Consider the following 18,088-nt stretch of genomic DNA (forward strand, 5'->3'; position numbering starts at 1 on the left):
TAAAAAAATTCACACTCTGAAATAATTGAAAAGGAGCCAATTCTGACTTTTGCACAAGACAAGTACACAAGAAAGAGGAAATGAGAGAAGGCATTTATATCCTGTAGTGTGTGGCCAGATGCTAAAATGCCAATAAAAGTCTTTAAATAGCTAATAAAGAACAATCGCAGAGGTGTCATAAAGCCAGTGAGTAAAGAGTGGGCTCAGTTGCTTAGCAGTAGCACCTTGAAGAAAAAATCGTTATCCAGCCACTTTAGAAATTGCTTTATTCTATGGATTTTCTGCACTCTTTATTGTTTGCTTCCTCATTATTGAATGCGGCAGAAGATTGAATGTCTGGTGTCACTGTTCTCATAAAGCAGCCTATGAACTGTCCAACGTCTAGATGAAGAAACGGCGCGCGTGTTACATCTCATAATGCGTTGCAAATGAATAATTGACACTGTTGTTTGTTTGTGGCGCACAGAATCCTGGATTTCCGGAGAGTTCCCCCGGTGGCCGGCAGGTTGGTGAACATGACACGGGAGATCCGAGACGTGACCCGTGACAAAAAGCTCTGGCGGACATTCTTCGTTTCCCCAGGTACGAGTGGCTTCCGCATGGCCTTTTCTTCAATCCCATCAGGCCATGCTTCCCCCCCTCCTGATTGTTGGCTTCTCACGCGTATAGAGTTCAGATAGAAACTGCATCATGTGCGAAAAGTATGCAATTCGCTGCTAAATCCACAAAATAATCTGCACTTCTGAGCAGTAAGTAAGCCATTTTTATGACAAACTTTCAGGTGCCTATGTTGTGTAGATGCGTTAGCATTTAGCTAAATGTGTTGCACAGCCTACATAGCGTCACGTTAGCATCTTGCTTTACATATTTATAACTGCATATTCCTTTTTTAAACAGCTTAGAAAACCCACAGAGAACCCTCACAAACAACCGCGGCCAATATTAGTGACACCCAGCCAAGATGCTAGGCTAATTACAGCCTTTAATTGGGGAGTAACAAGCATGCAATAACACACGTGCTGCAAGTTTGGCAACTAAATTACTGACATTTAGATGATGTAAGTGTTCGGATGAGGCACACAGATTGGCCATATTCTTTCACTGCAGGGCTATCATTAGCATTCTGCCTTCACTTTTCATGACAAATGTGTTTTTGTGGGAAGGAGTGAAAGGGCTCCTCTTCCCCCGGGGAGCCGTGTCAGGAAACATTTGAAAAAGGCGTTATACACAATGATTCATCATTGGCTAAACAGCAGCGTTTAATGAGCCCTTGGTGATTCTGAGCATTTTAGATCACTGACATCCTTCATCACATAAAGGCACATCTGGAGGAGTCACCTATTTCAAAAACATGCTCTACAAACTGTATTAACACTATACACAAGGTTTCTGCACAAAAGATTGACACAGTTGCTTTCAAATGTGTTTACCATCATGATGACGGGGGTAGGGCCGGGCGGTATGATGGTATACCAGGATGTGTCAACAATTTTTTACATTTATGTGGCTATTACTGGGGGCGGCTGCTTTCCATTATTTACATATAAGACTTATGAAGATACGTGGAGTGAAGCAAAAATACAGAGCAGAATGTGTCTCAAACAAGACAAGATCTGAGCAATTCAACTGTGTTGTGTTGTGTGTATATATTGGCTATTTTATAACAAAATGTTATAGAAACAGAATTTATAATACTACCCTTGTGGAAAAAGAAGTACACTTCAGCATACTTTTAATTATTACAGAAATAAAATACTTTAAAACAAGTGTGAACGAACTGAATGTAATGTTTTGGGACGTTTAATCAATTAAATGAAAATGCATTACATTTCAAATTCATATAACATGCTGAACTTAGTGCTTTTTTGACATCTGTATATGTAATTTCATAATTACGGTGTTGAAATATGGTTAAAGTGGACTGCTGAATGTAAGAATTTATGGTAAACTGAATATACTTCAATGAAATGTACATATATTTGTAATTTCACATTAAAATTAAGTACTTGTGCTTTAGTATCTTATTCAAGACATCAAAATAAGTTATTTAAAGCATGACAAAAGAGTATCAAAGCATAATAATTTAAAATGTACGTAAACTTGATATTATTACAAAGTGTATTTTGGTAACACTTTAATGTGTTACACGTTACTTACTGTAGTAATAACAGTTAATTATGCATAAGTACATGCACTAACCCTACTCTAACCCTATGTTATTACTATAATAAGTACATGTAACAAACGTTGTAATAAGCGTGTAATAAGCACACAAAAATAAAGTGTTACCCAATTAAGTGCACTTCTTTTTCACAAGGGTACAGTTACACTTTATTTTAGAGTGTCATTGTTACATGTTACATATATTTACCATAGTAATAACAGTAAATTATGCATAATTGCATGCAACTAACCCTCAAACAAATCCTAATCCTACCCTAACCTTATAGTAAGTACATGTAGTTCATTATTATTACTCAGCACTTCATTCTTTAATTACAGTGTTAAAAAGACACCTTGTTACAGTGTAATTATATATTTTACTACTGAGTAATAATAAGTAACTACATGTACTTACTATAGGGTTAGGGTAGGATTAGGGTATGGATAATCTATAGTTATTACTACAGTAACTACATGTAACGTGTAACATTGGAAAATAAGGTGTTACAGAGAGAACATGTACTGTTTTCAGTCTTTGTTTAACACTTTGCCACATTGCTAATAGGTGGGATATTAGTAATCATACTTTATTAAGTGGCTTTAACTACTATGTACTAACATCTAAATTAATCTTTAATACAGTATGTATTACAATATAGTTATTGTCCTACAAAATCAATGAAAACTGGTTAATTCATGATTTGAAACATGATTTAGGCCTACTAGATTATTGTCTCTCTTTTTTCCTGAACTGGTCCCACTTTATATTAGGTGGCCTTAACTACTATGTACTTACATTAAAAAAATAAGAACAATGAACTTATTGTGTTCATATTGTATTGCAAAACACTTTTACTGATACTGAGATGGGATTTGGGTAAAGATAGGGACAGGTGTGGTGGTATGGGTGAGTTTAAGGGTAAAGTTAGGGACAGGTGTGATGGTATGGGTAAGTTTAAGGGTAAAGTTAGGGACAGGTGTGGTGGTGTGGGTAAGTTTAAGGGTAAAGTTAGGGACAGGTGTGGTGGTATGGGTGAGTTTAAGGGTAAAGTTAGGGACAGGTGTGATGGTATGGGTAAGTTTAAGGGTAAAGTTATGGACAGGTGTGGTGGTATGGGTGAGTTTAAGGGTAAAGTTAGGGACAGGTGTGGTGGTATGGGTGAGTTTAAGGGTAAAGTTAGGGACAGGTGTGGTGGTGTGGGTAAGTTTAAGGGTAAAGTTAGGGACAGGTGTGGTGGTATGGGTGAGTTTAAGGGTAACGTTAGGGACAGGTGTGATGGTATGGGTAAGTTTAAGGGTAAAGTTAGGGACAGGTGTGGTGGTGTGGGTAAGTTTAAGGGTAAAGTTAGGGACAGGTGTGGTGGTATGGGTGAGTTTAAGGGTAAAGTTAGGGACAGGTGTGATGGTATGGGTGAGTTTAAGGGTAAAGTTATGGACAGGTGTGGTGGTATGGGTGAGTTTAAGGGTAAAGTTAGGGACAGGTGTGGTGGTATGGGTGAGTTTAAGGGTAAAGTTAGGGACAGGTGTGGTGGTATGGGTGAGTTTAAGGGTAAAGTTAGGGACAGGTGTGGTGGTATGGGTGAGTTTAAGGGTAAAGTTAAGGACAGGTGTGGTGGTATGGGTACGTTTAAGGGTAAAGTTAGGGACAGGTGTGGTGGTGTGGGTGAGTTTAAGGGTAAAGTTAGGGACAGGTGTGGTGGTGTGGGTGAGTTTAAGGGTAAAGTTATGGACAGGTGTGGTGATGTGGGTAAGTTTAAGGGGAAAGTTAGGGACAGGTGTGGTGGTATGGGTGAGTTTAATGGTAAAGTTAGGGACAGGTGTGGTGGTATGGGTGAGTTTAAGGGTAAAGTTAGGGACAGGTGTGGTGGTGTGGGTAAGTTTAAGGGTAAAGTTATGGACAGGTGTGGTGATGTGGGTAAGTTTAAGGGGAAAGTTAGGGACAGGTGTGGTGGTATGGGTGAGTTTAAGGGTAAAGTTAGGGACAGGTGTGGTGGTGTGGGTAAGTTTAAGGGTAAAGTTAGGGACAGGTGTGGTGATGTGGGTTAGTTTAAGGGTAAAGTTAGGGACAGGTGTGGTGGTATGGGTGAGTTTAAGGGTAAAGTTAGGGACAGGTGTGGTGGTATGGGTATGTTTAAGGGTAAAGTTAGGGACAGGTGTGGTGGTGTGGGTAAGTTTAAGGGTAAAGTTAGGGACAGGTGTGGTGATGTGGGTAAGTTTAAGGGTAAAGTTAGGGACAGGTGTGGTGGTATGGGTGAGTTTAAGGGTAAAGTTAGGGACAGGTGTGGTGGTGTGGGTAAGTTTAAGGGTAAAGTTAGGGACAGGTGTGGTGGTATGGGTGAGTTTAAGGGTAAAGTTAGGGACAGGTGTGGTGGTATGGGTAAGTTTAAGGGTAAAGATATGGACAGGTGTGGTGGTGTGGGTAAGATTAAGGGTAAAGTTAGGGATAGGTGTGGTGGTATGGGTAAGTTTAAGGGTAAAGTTATGGACAGGTGTGGTGGTGTGGGTAAGTTTAAGGGTAAAGTTATGGACAGGTGTGGTGGTGTGGGTAAGTTTAAGGGTAAAGTTATGGACAGGTGTGGTGGTATGGGTAAGTTTAAGGTTAAAGTTAGGGACAGGTGTGGTGGTATGGGTAAGTTAAAGGGTAAAGTTAGGGACAGGTGTGGTGATGTGGGTAAGTTTAAGGGTAAAGTTATGGACAGGTGTGGTGGTATGGGTGAGTTTAAGGGTAAAGTTAGGGACAGGTGTGGTGGTATGGGTACGTTTAAGGGTAAAGTTATGGACAGGTGTGGTGGTGTGGGTAAGTTTAAGGGTAAAGTTAGGAACAGGTGTGGTGATGTGGGTAAGTTTAAGGGTAAAGTTAGGGACAGGAGTGGTGGTATGGGTAAGTTTAAGGGTCAAGTTAAGGACAGATGTGGTGGTATGGGTAAGTTTAAGGGTAAAGTTAGAGACAGGAGTGGTGGTATGGGTAAGTTTAAGGGTCAAGTTAAGGACAGATGTGGTGGTATGCGTAAGTTTAAGGGTAAAGTTAGGGACAGGAGTGGTGGTATGGGTAAGTTTAAGGGTCAAGTTAAGGACAGATGTGGTGGTATGGGTAAGTTTAAGGGTAAAGTTAGGGACAGGTGTGGTGGTGTGGGTAAGTTTAAGGGTAAAGTTATGGACAGGTGTGGTGGTGTGGGTAAGTTTAAGGGTAAAGTTAGGGACAGGAGTGGTGGTATGGGTAAGTTTAAGGGTCAAGTTAAGGACAGATGTGGTGGTATGGGTAAGTGTAAGGGTAGGGTTAGGTGTAAGGGAAGTGTCAACAGTGTAATTATAAATGTAACTACAGAAATTCATTACAGATGTACAATGAAGTACAATGTAAAAAACATGTATGCACACAATAAGTGCATTGTATCAACTGATTAATTTAAATGTACATAGTAGCTAAGGCCACCTAATATAAAGTGGGTCCTCTAAACTTGATAGATGCAATCCTATAGACAAGATGATTTATTCATTACAAATCAATGCATCCGTGAGAAACAGCTGCTTCACATTATATAAAAGTTGAGTTAACTATCTGGGGATTGTGAAAGGTTGTAGGTTCAAACCCCGTAATGGGTGGTCAATAAGCTATTACCATTGTGTACTTGAAGACACTTAACCCCATGTTACTCCAGAGGGACTCTCCCTTTCCTCCTCTTTGTCTCACTAACGGTCCATTTCTGAGACCCCACGAACAGTTTTTCTCTTTCTTAAGACCCTTTCTTCCTCACCTCTGCAGCCAACAACATCTGTTTCTACGGCGAGTGCTCCTACTACTGCTCTACAGAACATGCCCTGTGTGGGAAGCCCGACCAGATCGAGGGCTCCCTGGCTGCATTTCTTCCTGACTTGGCACTAGCTAAGCGCAAGACCTGGCGGAACCCCTGGCGCCGTTCCTACCACAAACGCAAGAAAGCTGAGTAAGCTCTTTTTCTCCGCTTTATCTCAGGTCTCCACGCACCACCCCATATCTTCATTAAACTACAGTCTGGCTTTATCAGCAAAAAAGACTACTGTGGTTCTCACTTACTCTCAGAGAAATCCTATCTGAGCAGTAAAACAATGGGCCATCCTGTTTTAGATGGCAGCTGTACTCTAGTATGGTTATATATGAGACGGGGCAAAATGCAGCTCAAATTCAAAGGTGAAGTGAGTTTCTTAGTCGTTTTCTGTGTTTTAAGGTGGGAAGTGGATCCGGATTATTGTGATGAAGTCAAACAAACTCCTCCGTATGACCGAGGCTCACGGCTTCTGGACATCATGGACATGACTATCTTTGACTTTCTAATGGGTAAGTCTTTTAAATATCTGCAGATTTTAATTTAATATTTGTATAAACTCATGAAGTCTTGGTTAAAATTGAATTGACTTTCATGCAGGTAAAAGACACAGTTCATTGAACACCTTTTGTGACAACATGCCCCTGATGATATTGATAACCTGTGTCTCCTGGAAGTTGTGTAATAGCCAGCCAATCAAGTTGATTGTACTTAAAAATTCAACATGTCCTCCAACCAATATGCCTATATAGGTTGTTTGTCACTTCCCTGAAATACGACCCATAGGAGCGTTTACTAAAGTTGCGCCCCAATCGACAACAGGACACTTTCATTTTAATTCATGAAATACGACCCATAGGAGCGTTTACTAAAGTTGCGCCCCAATCGACAACAGGACACTTTCATTTTAATTCATGAAATACGACCCATAGGAGCGTTTACTAAAGTTGTGACCCAATCGACAACAGGACACTTTCATTTTAACTCATGAAATACGACCCATAGGAGCGTTTGCTAAAGTTGCGCCCCAATCGACAACAGGACACTTTCATTTTAATTCATTAAATACGACCCATAGGAGCGTTTACTAAAGTTGCACCCCAATCGACAACAGGACACGTTCATAAAGTGTACATGCACTATAAATCTCTGGGTAGGTTTAGGGGTGTGGTGGGTGTAGTTGTTATTAAAAAAGGATTTTTGCTAAATGGAAATATGACATATGGTGGTAAAGAGTTCACACATTGCATTTAAATGAACACGCATTTTGATAGGTAACGACAGTCATACGTAATTTCATGATGACAGACGTAAAACGACACTGTCATTATTTTTACGCCAGCTAGAGGGCGCATGACTTTAAAATGTAAATAAAGGTTGTAATAAGATGCTTGAAAAACGACTCAGGTCGGGGGTCGGGGGGTTTGGAGGACAGTCTGTGAGATAAATATGTGTATAAAGTCACATTGTGAGAGGAAGTCACACTGCGGAATTAAAAAAAAGTTGCACTGTGAGATATGGTCACATTAGATAAAAGTGTATATAACGTAAGATTGTAATATGTGAAATCACCACTATATAAAATATGTCTCAAAAATAAGGTCAGGTGAAGTTTAGAGCCCTTGTTACATGTACTTGCTATATAATGAAAATATATATATATGCAAATAACCCTAAACATAACTCTAATAATAACCCTAACCCTTTAGTAAGTGCATGTTGTTAATTAATATTACTCTGTATCTCCCAGTTGTAACTTTATTGCATATCTTTCAATATGACTTTAAGGTGTCCTTGTTGCAGTGTAATTATACACTTAAGTACACTTTATACAAAGTCACACTTTAAAGGTATAAAGTCAGAATTGATGGATGTAAGGCTTCAGTGGTGATCAGACTGTGGGTGGTCTCTGGGTGTGTCGTCTGAGGTTGATCCCGTATTTTGATCCCGTCATCATCTGATGGGATTTCCCCTTTTCATCATAAGTCTATGCTGCTTTTCTATGGGGACATTGTGTGAACATTATGGAAACTCCTCCAGCCCTGGTTGTGTGTGGATAAATACTGGGTGCGTCTCAATCAGCTCCCTAGTTCAGAAATAAGGACACTGATCAGGGAGTCGGCCATTTTAAGGGCTGTCACAATCGCAAAATCCTTCCAGAGCCCTGGAACGCTCGTGCAATGTGTAGTGAACCAGGGTCCTTATCAGTGCCTGGATTCGTGTACATGATATACTGAGTGAGCAGATTGGGAGCTGATTGAGATGCACCCATAGATTTTGACTAATGAGTGTTAAAGGCACAATATGTACAATTTTTTTTATTAAAATATCCCCGCCCCTAAACCTACTTGTCACTGTGGTTTAGACAGAACTTACAAATTCGTACGAGTGAGGTCGTACAAATTCGTATGAATTAGCCACCTTGTAAAATACGTACGAATTGGTCGTGAGATAGCGTTGCGTTACCCCACATACGCAACGGAAAGAGCAGAAGGGGCGACTGCAGCAAAAGCAGAATAAAAGCTCAGAGACGATGTTTCGCGCAGGTCTCTCTCATTAGCATTCACTCACACGGGCTCTCATGCATCCTGCTTCATACCACTGTAACGTTAATAAAACTAATACATTCGCTCATTCATGAACATCATTTTTGCCCGAGTCCGTCGGATTCCTTTCCATCGGCTGTGGAGCTGAAGAGTCAAGACTACAACTCCCATGCTCATTCACTGCATCATCAAGCTACGCCTTTGTTTTGAATAAGTGACCTCTAGTGGCGAAACTTACATACTGTGCCTTTAACTCATAAGTCATTAAGACAAATAACATTTAATTTATATAAATATTATTTAACCCCTTAGAAATTATGGCTTTTATGGCTCATATAGTATAGTATGATATAGTGAGAATATAGGTAAAAACACCTCAGAGTGTCAAACTGAGCAAAAATATGCAATTTGGTGCAGATGCTGACATTTATATGACCAAAAAATAAGATGAAATTATAGTTTGTAATGTAAATCAATGAGATCGTTATGACAGATACTTGCATAAAATATCAGTTGTCACTCTATATCTCTCACTAACATGATATTTAAATGCTTTTATTATCAAAGCGCTTTAGTTTTTACCGTGGGGAAAAAAATATATAATGCAATGCAATACAATGATGATTGAGAGATGAACAGATAAACATTCCTCAAAAGCCTGATTTTAACACGATTTTACAACATGTTGTATGGATATTCAAGTAAACCTAAGATGCTTCAATCCAGCAAGTGTTCATCATGAATTATTACTAACAATATAAAAGTTATTCTTATTTTAAGACTTCACAGCAAAAAGAGCTGATGGGTTTTTAGAATGATACTAAAAGGCCATATGCTATCATACAGTATGAACTATCAATCAGACGACAGAAGGCATGTAATAGATAGTGTGCAACAGGTTTTTCAGCAGTTGTGATCATGTTTATAATTTAGAGGCCTTAGACATTTGTGTGTAATATAATACAGTGGGCTTATTGGGTTAATTTAGGTCCTACGGACACCCTTTTATGAGTAATGAACATTAAAATTGTTTTTAAAATGTCGGACCCACTTTATATTAGGTGACCTTAACTACTATGTACTAAAATTTAAATTAATAATTTGATACAATGCACTTATTGTGCTTGCATCTTAAAAGATTACCTGCATGTAATTACATCTGTAATTAATGTCTGCAGTTACATTTATAATTACACTGTTGACCTGTCCCTAACACCTAGCCCTACCCTTAAACTTACCCACACCACGACACCTGTCCCTAACTTTACCTTTAAACTCACCCACACCACCACACGTCCTTAACATTACCCTTAAACTTACCCACACCACCACACCTGTCCTTAACTTTACCCTTAAACTTACCCACACCACCACACCTGCCCCTAACTTTACCCTTAAACTCACCCATCCCACCACACCTGTCCCTAACTTTACCCTTAAACTTACCCATCCCACCACACCTGTCCCTAACTTTACCCTTAAACTTACCCATACCACCACACCTGTCCCTAACCCTACCCTTAAACTTACCCATACCACCACACCTGTCCCTAACTTTACCCTTAAACTTACCCATACCACCACACCTGTCCCTAACCCTACCCTTAAACTTACCCACATCACCACACCTGTCCCTAACTTTACCCTTAAACTTACCCATCCCACCACACCTGTCCCTAACTTTACCCTTAAACTTACCCATACCACCACACCTGTCCCTTACCCTACCCTTAAACTTACCCATACCACCACACCTGTCCCTAACTTTACCCTTAAACTTACCCATACCACCACACCTGTCCCTAACCCTACCCTTAAACTTACCCATACCACCACACCTGTCCCTAACTTTACCCTTAAACTTACCCATACCACCACACCTGTCCCTAACTTTAACCTTTAACTTACCCACACCGCCACACCTGTCCCTAACTTTACCCTTAAACTCACCCGTACCACCACACCTGTCCCTAACTTTACCCTTAAACTCACCCACACCACCACACCTGTCCCTAACTTTACCCTTAAACTCACCCACACCACCACACCTGTCCCTAACTTTACCCTTAAACTTACCCATACCACCACACCTGTCCCTAACTTTAACCTTTAACTTACCCACACCGCCACACCTGTCCCTAACTTTACCCTTAAACTCACCCATACCACAACACCTGTCCCTAACTTTACCCTTAAACTCACCCACACCACCACACCTGTCCCTAACTTTACCCTTAAACTCACCCACACCACCACACCTGTCCCTAACTTTACCCTTAAACTCACCCATACCACCACACATGTCCCTAACTTTACCCGGATCCCACCTCAATATAGTGTTTTGCAATACAATATGAACACAATAAGTACATTATACTTATTTTTTTTTATGTAAGTGCATAGTAGTTAAGGCCACCTAATATAAAGTGGGACCAAAACGTCAATTTGTTTTTATGGATGGACACAGATGGTCCTGTTAGTACTGGTGTCCCTCAGGGCTCAATTCTTGGTCCTTTGCTCTTTAGCATTTATATTTTTTAATGTATTATTATTCAAGTTGTACATCCCACGTCAATCCTCCCATATTTCACTCTCTCTCTTTTTAAATTGAACAGGCAACATGGATCGTCACCATTACGAGACTTTTGAGAAGTTTGGAAATGAGACTTTCATTATACATTTGGACAACGGCAGAGGGTAAGCCGTCTTTATTAATGTGTAACGCCCTGTCCGCCCCTCACACCACGCTCCTCAAAGCTCCACATGTCTCCACAGGCACTTCCTTTTTACACTGAAACCATGGAAACAGAGTGTTTCTATCTTAAGAGGTGTGAATATGTAGATGTGGAGAGGAAGGTCAGGCTGATATGGCGTCGTGTCTCAGGGTGTAATATGTGTGCAGTTGAAGGGCTCACAGTGGGTAGAAGTCACACAGGTGCTTGCGCAGATAAAGGATTTTGATTAAACTGACATTCTGCTTGACTGAAGTGGCAGCTTTTTCATTCTCTACATTTGTTGCTTAAGTAGGCCTCTGTGTAGCGCCAAAGGTCTCTCAATGCCAGATTAATATAAGGCCTGGCTTCAATTTACCAAACTGAATTTTGGTTTTACTGTTACAAATATGTTGCAAAGTTCCTGTCTCGAGGTTATATAAAGAGCTAGTCTTTATTTGTCAGTATTTTTGATGAAGTTACTGTTCTGTCATAACTTGTGTTACATATACAGTTTTGCAGAACAGAAATAAGAATATAGTTATAGTTAAAAAACACATTTCAGCCCCACTGAACCGCACAAGCAATGTGTACAATATGGCACACCAATATGAAAGTAATAGTGAAAGATGAATATAGGTGATTTAATTGCTCATTTTATGAACTGCATTTACTTTGGTCTTAAATTAAGAGCTTAAAGTACAATTTGGTGTGGTCTTCATATTCTAACTTTTATGACTGAAACACTGATTAAAAGTTGAAATAAGTTACTGCATATCATGCGTGTGATTTCCCTGAATCATTTGAACATCATACTGGACTTACTAGTATGTTGGAAATTGGCTATTGAGGTTTTTAGCATCTTTACCATTATGAAAAAGAAGCATAGAATACTTTTAAAACAAGTACTTTTTCTGGAAATAATATATTAAAGAAGAGAAGATACTTATGTGTGAACTGAATGTAATGTTTCCGTACACTTAATTAAATAGTTTAACTTTTTGTAACCCACTTAAGTAGGACTTAATTAAATCTGTATACACCGATCAGGCATAACAGGCTGTAAGTTGTGAGGTGGGGCCTCCATGGATCGGACTTGTTTGTTCAGCACATCCCACAGATGCTCGATTGGATTGAGATCTGGGGAATTTGGAGGCCAAGTCAACACCTCAAACTCGTTGTTGTGCTCCTCAAACCATTCCTGAAGCATTTGTGCTTTGTGGCGCCGCATTATCTGCTGAAAGAGCCACAGCCACCAGGGAATACCGTTTCCATGAAAGGATGTACATGGTCTGCAACAATGCTTAGGTAGGTGGTACATGTCAAAGCAACATCCACATGGATGGCAGGACCCAAGGTTTCCCAGCAGAACATTGCCCAAAGCATCACTGCCTCTGTCGGCTTGCCTTCTTTCCATAGTGCATCCTGGTGCCATGTGTTCCCCAGGTAAGGGACGCACACGCACCCGGCCATCCACGTGATTCATCAGACCAGGCCACCTTCTTCCATTGCTCCATAGTCCAGTTCTGATGCTCACGTGCCACTGTTGGTGCTTTCGGCGGTGGACAGGGGTCAGCATGGGCACCCTGACTGGTCTGCGGCTGTGCCGCCCCATACACAACAAACTGAGATGCTCTGTGTATTCTGAGCCCTTTCTGTCAGAACCAGCATTAACTTCTTGAGCAATTTGAGCTCCAGTAGCTCGTCTGTTTGATCGGACCACACAGGCCAGCCTTCGTTCCCCACGTGCATCAATGAGCCTTGGCTGCCCATGACCCTGTGGCCGGTTCTCCACTGGTCCTTCATGACCCTGTGGCCGGTTCACCGCTGGTCGGTCTTTGGAGCACTTTTGATAGAGACTGACCACTGCAGACCGGGAACACCCCACAAGAGCTGCAGTTTTGGAGATGCTCTGACCCAGTCGTCTAGCCATCACAATTTGGCCCATGTCAAACTCGCTTGCCCATTTTTCCTGTTTCTAACACATCAACTTTGAGGACAAAATGTTAACTTGCTGCCTAATATATCCCACCCACTAACAGATGCCGTGATGTAGAGATAATCATTTTTTTTCACTTCACCTGTCATAATGTTATGCCTGATCGCTGTATAATTCATAATTCATTTCTGTAAGTTGACGAGTTGATCTATCCATGTTTTAATTAGCCTCTGGGTTTTTAGGTTGGGTAGAATCTGCGATCTCTGACCCAGTTTGTTTGAAATACGCTGTGTTTTATGCCAACTGGCAACCCGGGGTGTGGAAATACTATTGGGTAAATTAGCAGTGGGCGGGATCACACAGACCAAAACAAAAACAGATGCTGCGTTCGAAATCGCCCCCTATACCCTCATTCCATTCTGGATCAGTGGTTTGAAAAAATGTATGGGTGATTGATTCAGCTGCGGGCACCATCTTCTGGCAAGACGCAGGAATTTGTTCAGTGCGCAACTGTCCTTTTGCATTATGGGTATTTTCTTTAGCCATTGAGCATACATCAGTTGTACACTCTCACAAATAGTGCCCTATTTAAGGGTAAAGGGGGCGATTTCGGACACAGCCAAGACATCCCAACATGAAACATTTTAAAGTAGAGTAACTGGCTGTTGCATTGTTTTTCAGAGAACATGTTATGATATTTTTGCGCTTTAGTACAGTCAAAAATTACATATATCACCTTTAATTTGACTTAAAAAAATGTAACTTAAGTCGCTAGTCATAAAATTCACTAGTCATAAAAGTTTGCTCTCTTTAAGTGGCCTTTTATTTCAAGTACATATATGTGTGTATATATATACTTTCAATATTTGAAATACACTACAAGCAAACATTCTGTACAATTAATCACCATTTAAAAATATAAAAATATCAGACATTTGACTTCTGTTTCTTTCTAACCCCTCAGATTTGGAAAGCATTCACATGATGAAATGTCCATCCTGGTCCCGTTGACTCAGTGCTGCAGGTAAGATTATTTTTTTCTCCTCTTTGAGAGATCTCTTGAATTGAGGCAATAGCCTCCCAACTGAGAGAGTGACTCTGCAGTGCAGTAATTCACTATAGCACTGACACAAACACATCCTGCTGTCTGCTGTGCTCTGTTATTGCAGCTATATCCTTTATTGACAATTTACATGTATTTCCTGTGGCTGATGTTTTCTTGCTATAGAACAATCTATATGGATGGTTGTGAAAAAAAACACTGGCACGTCAATGCATACTTCTGCTATGTAAGCTGGTCATGGTATAGACCACTTTTTTGCTTTTGTCACCGTTTGCATGTAGTTAAATTGATTATTCTAAGTGGCTGTTCACACAGAACAAATTTTTGCATTACACTGCGCTACATTTTTCATAGATTTTCTAAGTAAACGTGCTAGATGGATGTCTTTGACCTTTTAAAAAATGCGTCTTTGAACTTAAAAAAAGCATCTTGAAACCTTGTATTATTTTCTCAGATTGTGTTTTTTTAAAACCTTAAAAAATTAAACCTTTTTTGCCAAACAAAGCCTACACAACAATGGTTTACTGTTAAAATTAAATTGGGTGATATTTCATAAAACATTACGTTTTAAAGGGGTCATTAACTGGCTTTTTAATTTTGTTATACTGTTGTCTGAGGTTAACTTATGATGTTTGCGTGGGTTTTACATTCAAAATCATGATAATAGGCTAATAGGCTATTTTCTGCCCTGGTTTTGAGCCTCTCTCCTGGAACGCTCTGTTTTGATGGGCGTGCCGCACTGGAGACTTGGAAGTAAACACCCAATGCTGTGATTGGATAACAGTTTTGCATAATAATGAGTTTCGGCTCCCCAGTCAGTACCAGTGTTAATTTCGTTGACAAATAATTTTCGTCATAATTTTGGTCAACGACCTTTTTTCACTGACGAAAACGAGACGATAACTAAATAAAAACTAATGTTGGATGACAAAAACTATGACGAAATTCAACTGTCATTTTCGTCAACAAATAAAAACGAGACGAAAATGTTAGGGAGGGTCGATTAGGGAAGAGATCCAGTCAGAACTGATATCCTGTGTAACAGATGCGCACATTTGAACTGATCTAACCGCTGGAAAACACGGCGCTTCTACAGGCTCATCTCCAATCCAGCGCTCCAGAGCGGCTCACAATCAATTAATAATGCACATTTATGCCAGGCAATTGTTTATGAACTAATGCTGATGAGTAATGACGATGTTTACTTTACGAGGTTTATATAGTAATATGTTTTAGATGGTTGTAACAATGCATATTTTATCTCCTCATCTGAACTTGAATGAGCTCCTGCAACTTCAATAGTAAGGCGCATTTCAAAATAAGAGTCCCTGTGTATTTCGAGCTTGTTTATCATTAAAAGTCACGCATTATATATTCGTTTTTTGTTACACAATAAACTGTATTTAATTTAATTCCCATTTAATTCATAGTCAGGAGGAAAGATCAGTATTTGACACATATTCAATAAAGTATCAGGGTTGTAATAGTTCACTAAAACCATAAAACAAAATCTTCACTACTTGAAATTAAATAAATGTTAAATGAAATAAAATTAAAAAAACACTTATTTGAAGCTTGAGCTTAAGCTGATATGGCCTAACTAAAACAGAAATACAAAGTTATAAAAACTATATAGATATTTTAAAAAAAACAAACAAACTTTGAATTGAGCTCTCTTTCGTTTATTTTTAATGTCAAAAACAAAATGATGTCAAAATGTCAGTTCAAGTGACAGTCGGTTATGTAATGCTTAAATGCTTAATGTATTACAATTTAACTAAACTCATTAGATTTTAGATTCTAGTTTTAGTCGACTAAATATCATAAGATTTTAGTTGACTTAATCTACAGTAGATTTAGTCGACTAAAACTAAAAACAATTCAGGTGACTAAAATATGACTAAAACTAAATGGCATTTTAGTCACAAGACTATGACTAAAACTAAATCAAAATTTGCTGTCAAAATTAACACTGGTCAGTACATGTGGTGAATTGTTTTGAAAACTTCCAATGTGGAGAAACGGCAACCGGAATCCGCCCACAGGGCTCGCGCCAAATGTCTTTATCAAACAAACACAATAATTTATCTTTCATCCACTCGCAATTAATATGAATGTTATATTTTATTACTTGGCCCGCCCGATCGGTGGATATATCCGTGAACCACGCATCACTAACACACACACACACACACACACGTCAAGTACGTGCATCAGCAAAACTTCACTGCAGACAAATCGGCATGTTCAAAACTTCCGCAACATAATCAGAAGATATCAAATGATCTGTAACAATGCAATACTAACACATATAAAAAACAAGTTTTACTCACATGAGTGTTGCACCATTCCTGTCTGATCCAGTATAAAAGGCACAGCATTGTGTATTAATCTCAATATGTCTGCAAATCCTGTCTCGACCTGTTTACAAATGAATCCGCGGTGAAATGAAGAGAACAAACGTGTAACGTCTTACACACATGAGCTGGAACTTCATTAAAAATAAAGTTCAACCACACATTCCTAAAAGTAGAATCCGAAGGATGCTTATGCAGCCAGGAACAGCGCAGTATCTTGCTATCTTCGGCATGTTTATTGCTCGGTAGCGCGATCCGTTTAGCTCCACGAGTCGGTGGGCGGGACTACAGAATCAGACGACTCTATTCTTCTGTTGAGGCGGCGTTTCACCACACGATGACGGTTGGCCCATTCTGAGATTGAGCGTTTGCTGGGCCTGGTGTCAATAAAAGCTTTTATTTGGCTAACAAGGATGTTTTCAGCTCGGAAACTTGCAGGATATTCTTACACAATTAACTTTTATATATCAAAGGCTCAAAGGAAAGTTGATTTCTCAATTCATCACCCCTTTAATAATTGTATTATTATTATTAGTGTTGTTATTATTATTATTAGTTTGAGAAGTACATTCTACTGTACCATAGTAATATATTTATGTTGCAATCCCTTCAAGTGAAACCAAACTTTTAATTTGCTGGGTTGTACTGAAGACACTTAAGTTTCTGTGTGCATCTGACGATAGTGTTAATGAAATGTAATGATGTAATGCTGGTGAAGTGGCTCTCAGAGCAGCTCTGGAAATTAAGTTCATGTGTTCAAGTCCTCGTGTTGTGAGACGTCAGACGCTGAAAACCACCATGTACGCTTCACTATGTATAGTAGAGGAAACTGTATCATTCCAGTCGACTTTCTGACTGGACTCCACAGTTCTGTCTGTGTAAAGCTCTACATACCAAACCAATTATAATGCTGTAACTTCACCATAGTTGTACCTATTACCTTTCTCTCTCGCACACACAGAGTGAAGAGGTCGACGTACCTGCGGCTACAGCTGTTGGCTAAAGAGGAGTTCCAGCTGAGTTCACTGATGGAGGAATCGCTACTGCAGGACCAGCTGGCGCCCATCCTCATCCAGCCCCACCTGGAAGCCATGGACCGTCGCTTGCGCCTGGTGCTCAAGGTGCTGGCTGACTGCGTGGAGAAAGAAGGCTTCTCATCAGTGGTGGAGAACGACCTGAATGGACAGCCCTCTTCGCACCACCACCAGGCACACGGAGGGAGGTAGTGAGGCCTGAACCTCGGCCCCTGTCAGTCAGTCCCCCACCATGAGCCCCACCAAGGCTTGTGCTCGAGTCACACTCTGAATTCAGTGAATTCCACGACTAGCCACCAATGCCTCTGAGGAGCCAACCTATCCTGTGTGTAGATGCGTGATACGGATGTACAGAGACACAGCTATCAGAGGAACGCTGGGATGAAAGAGTTATTTGGTTTCTGGAGGGCCGAGGCTGTTGTTTGAGCTGTGCTCGGTGCTGAAGTACATACTTTTCTGTTGCATCCTGATT

At 40.1% G+C, this 18,088-nt stretch overlaps 1 protein-coding gene across 1 annotated transcript in view; it reads left to right on the forward strand.

Moving 5' to 3' along the window:
- Positions 1–17,808, forward strand: part of fam20ca (FAM20C golgi associated secretory pathway kinase a) — a gene marked incomplete at both ends in the record, with an annotated part of 51,934 nt that extends 34,126 nt beyond the window's left edge. Inside the window, 6 exons of the mRNA XM_079811215.1 lie at positions 467–582; positions 5,927–6,107; positions 6,369–6,478; positions 11,128–11,209; positions 14,127–14,186; positions 17,544–17,808. Coding sequence (XP_079667341.1) covers positions 467–582; positions 5,927–6,107; positions 6,369–6,478; positions 11,128–11,209; positions 14,127–14,186; positions 17,544–17,808 — 814 coding nt within the window. The remainder of the gene's footprint in view (positions 1–466; positions 583–5,926; positions 6,108–6,368; positions 6,479–11,127; positions 11,210–14,126; positions 14,187–17,543) is intronic.
- Between the last annotated feature and the right edge of the window lie 280 nt (positions 17,809–18,088).

Source organism: Gobio gobio (assembly GCF_949357685.1).
Source record: "Gobio gobio genome assembly, chromosome: 1".
NCBI lineage: Eukaryota > Metazoa > Chordata > Actinopteri > Cypriniformes > Gobionidae > Gobio > Gobio gobio.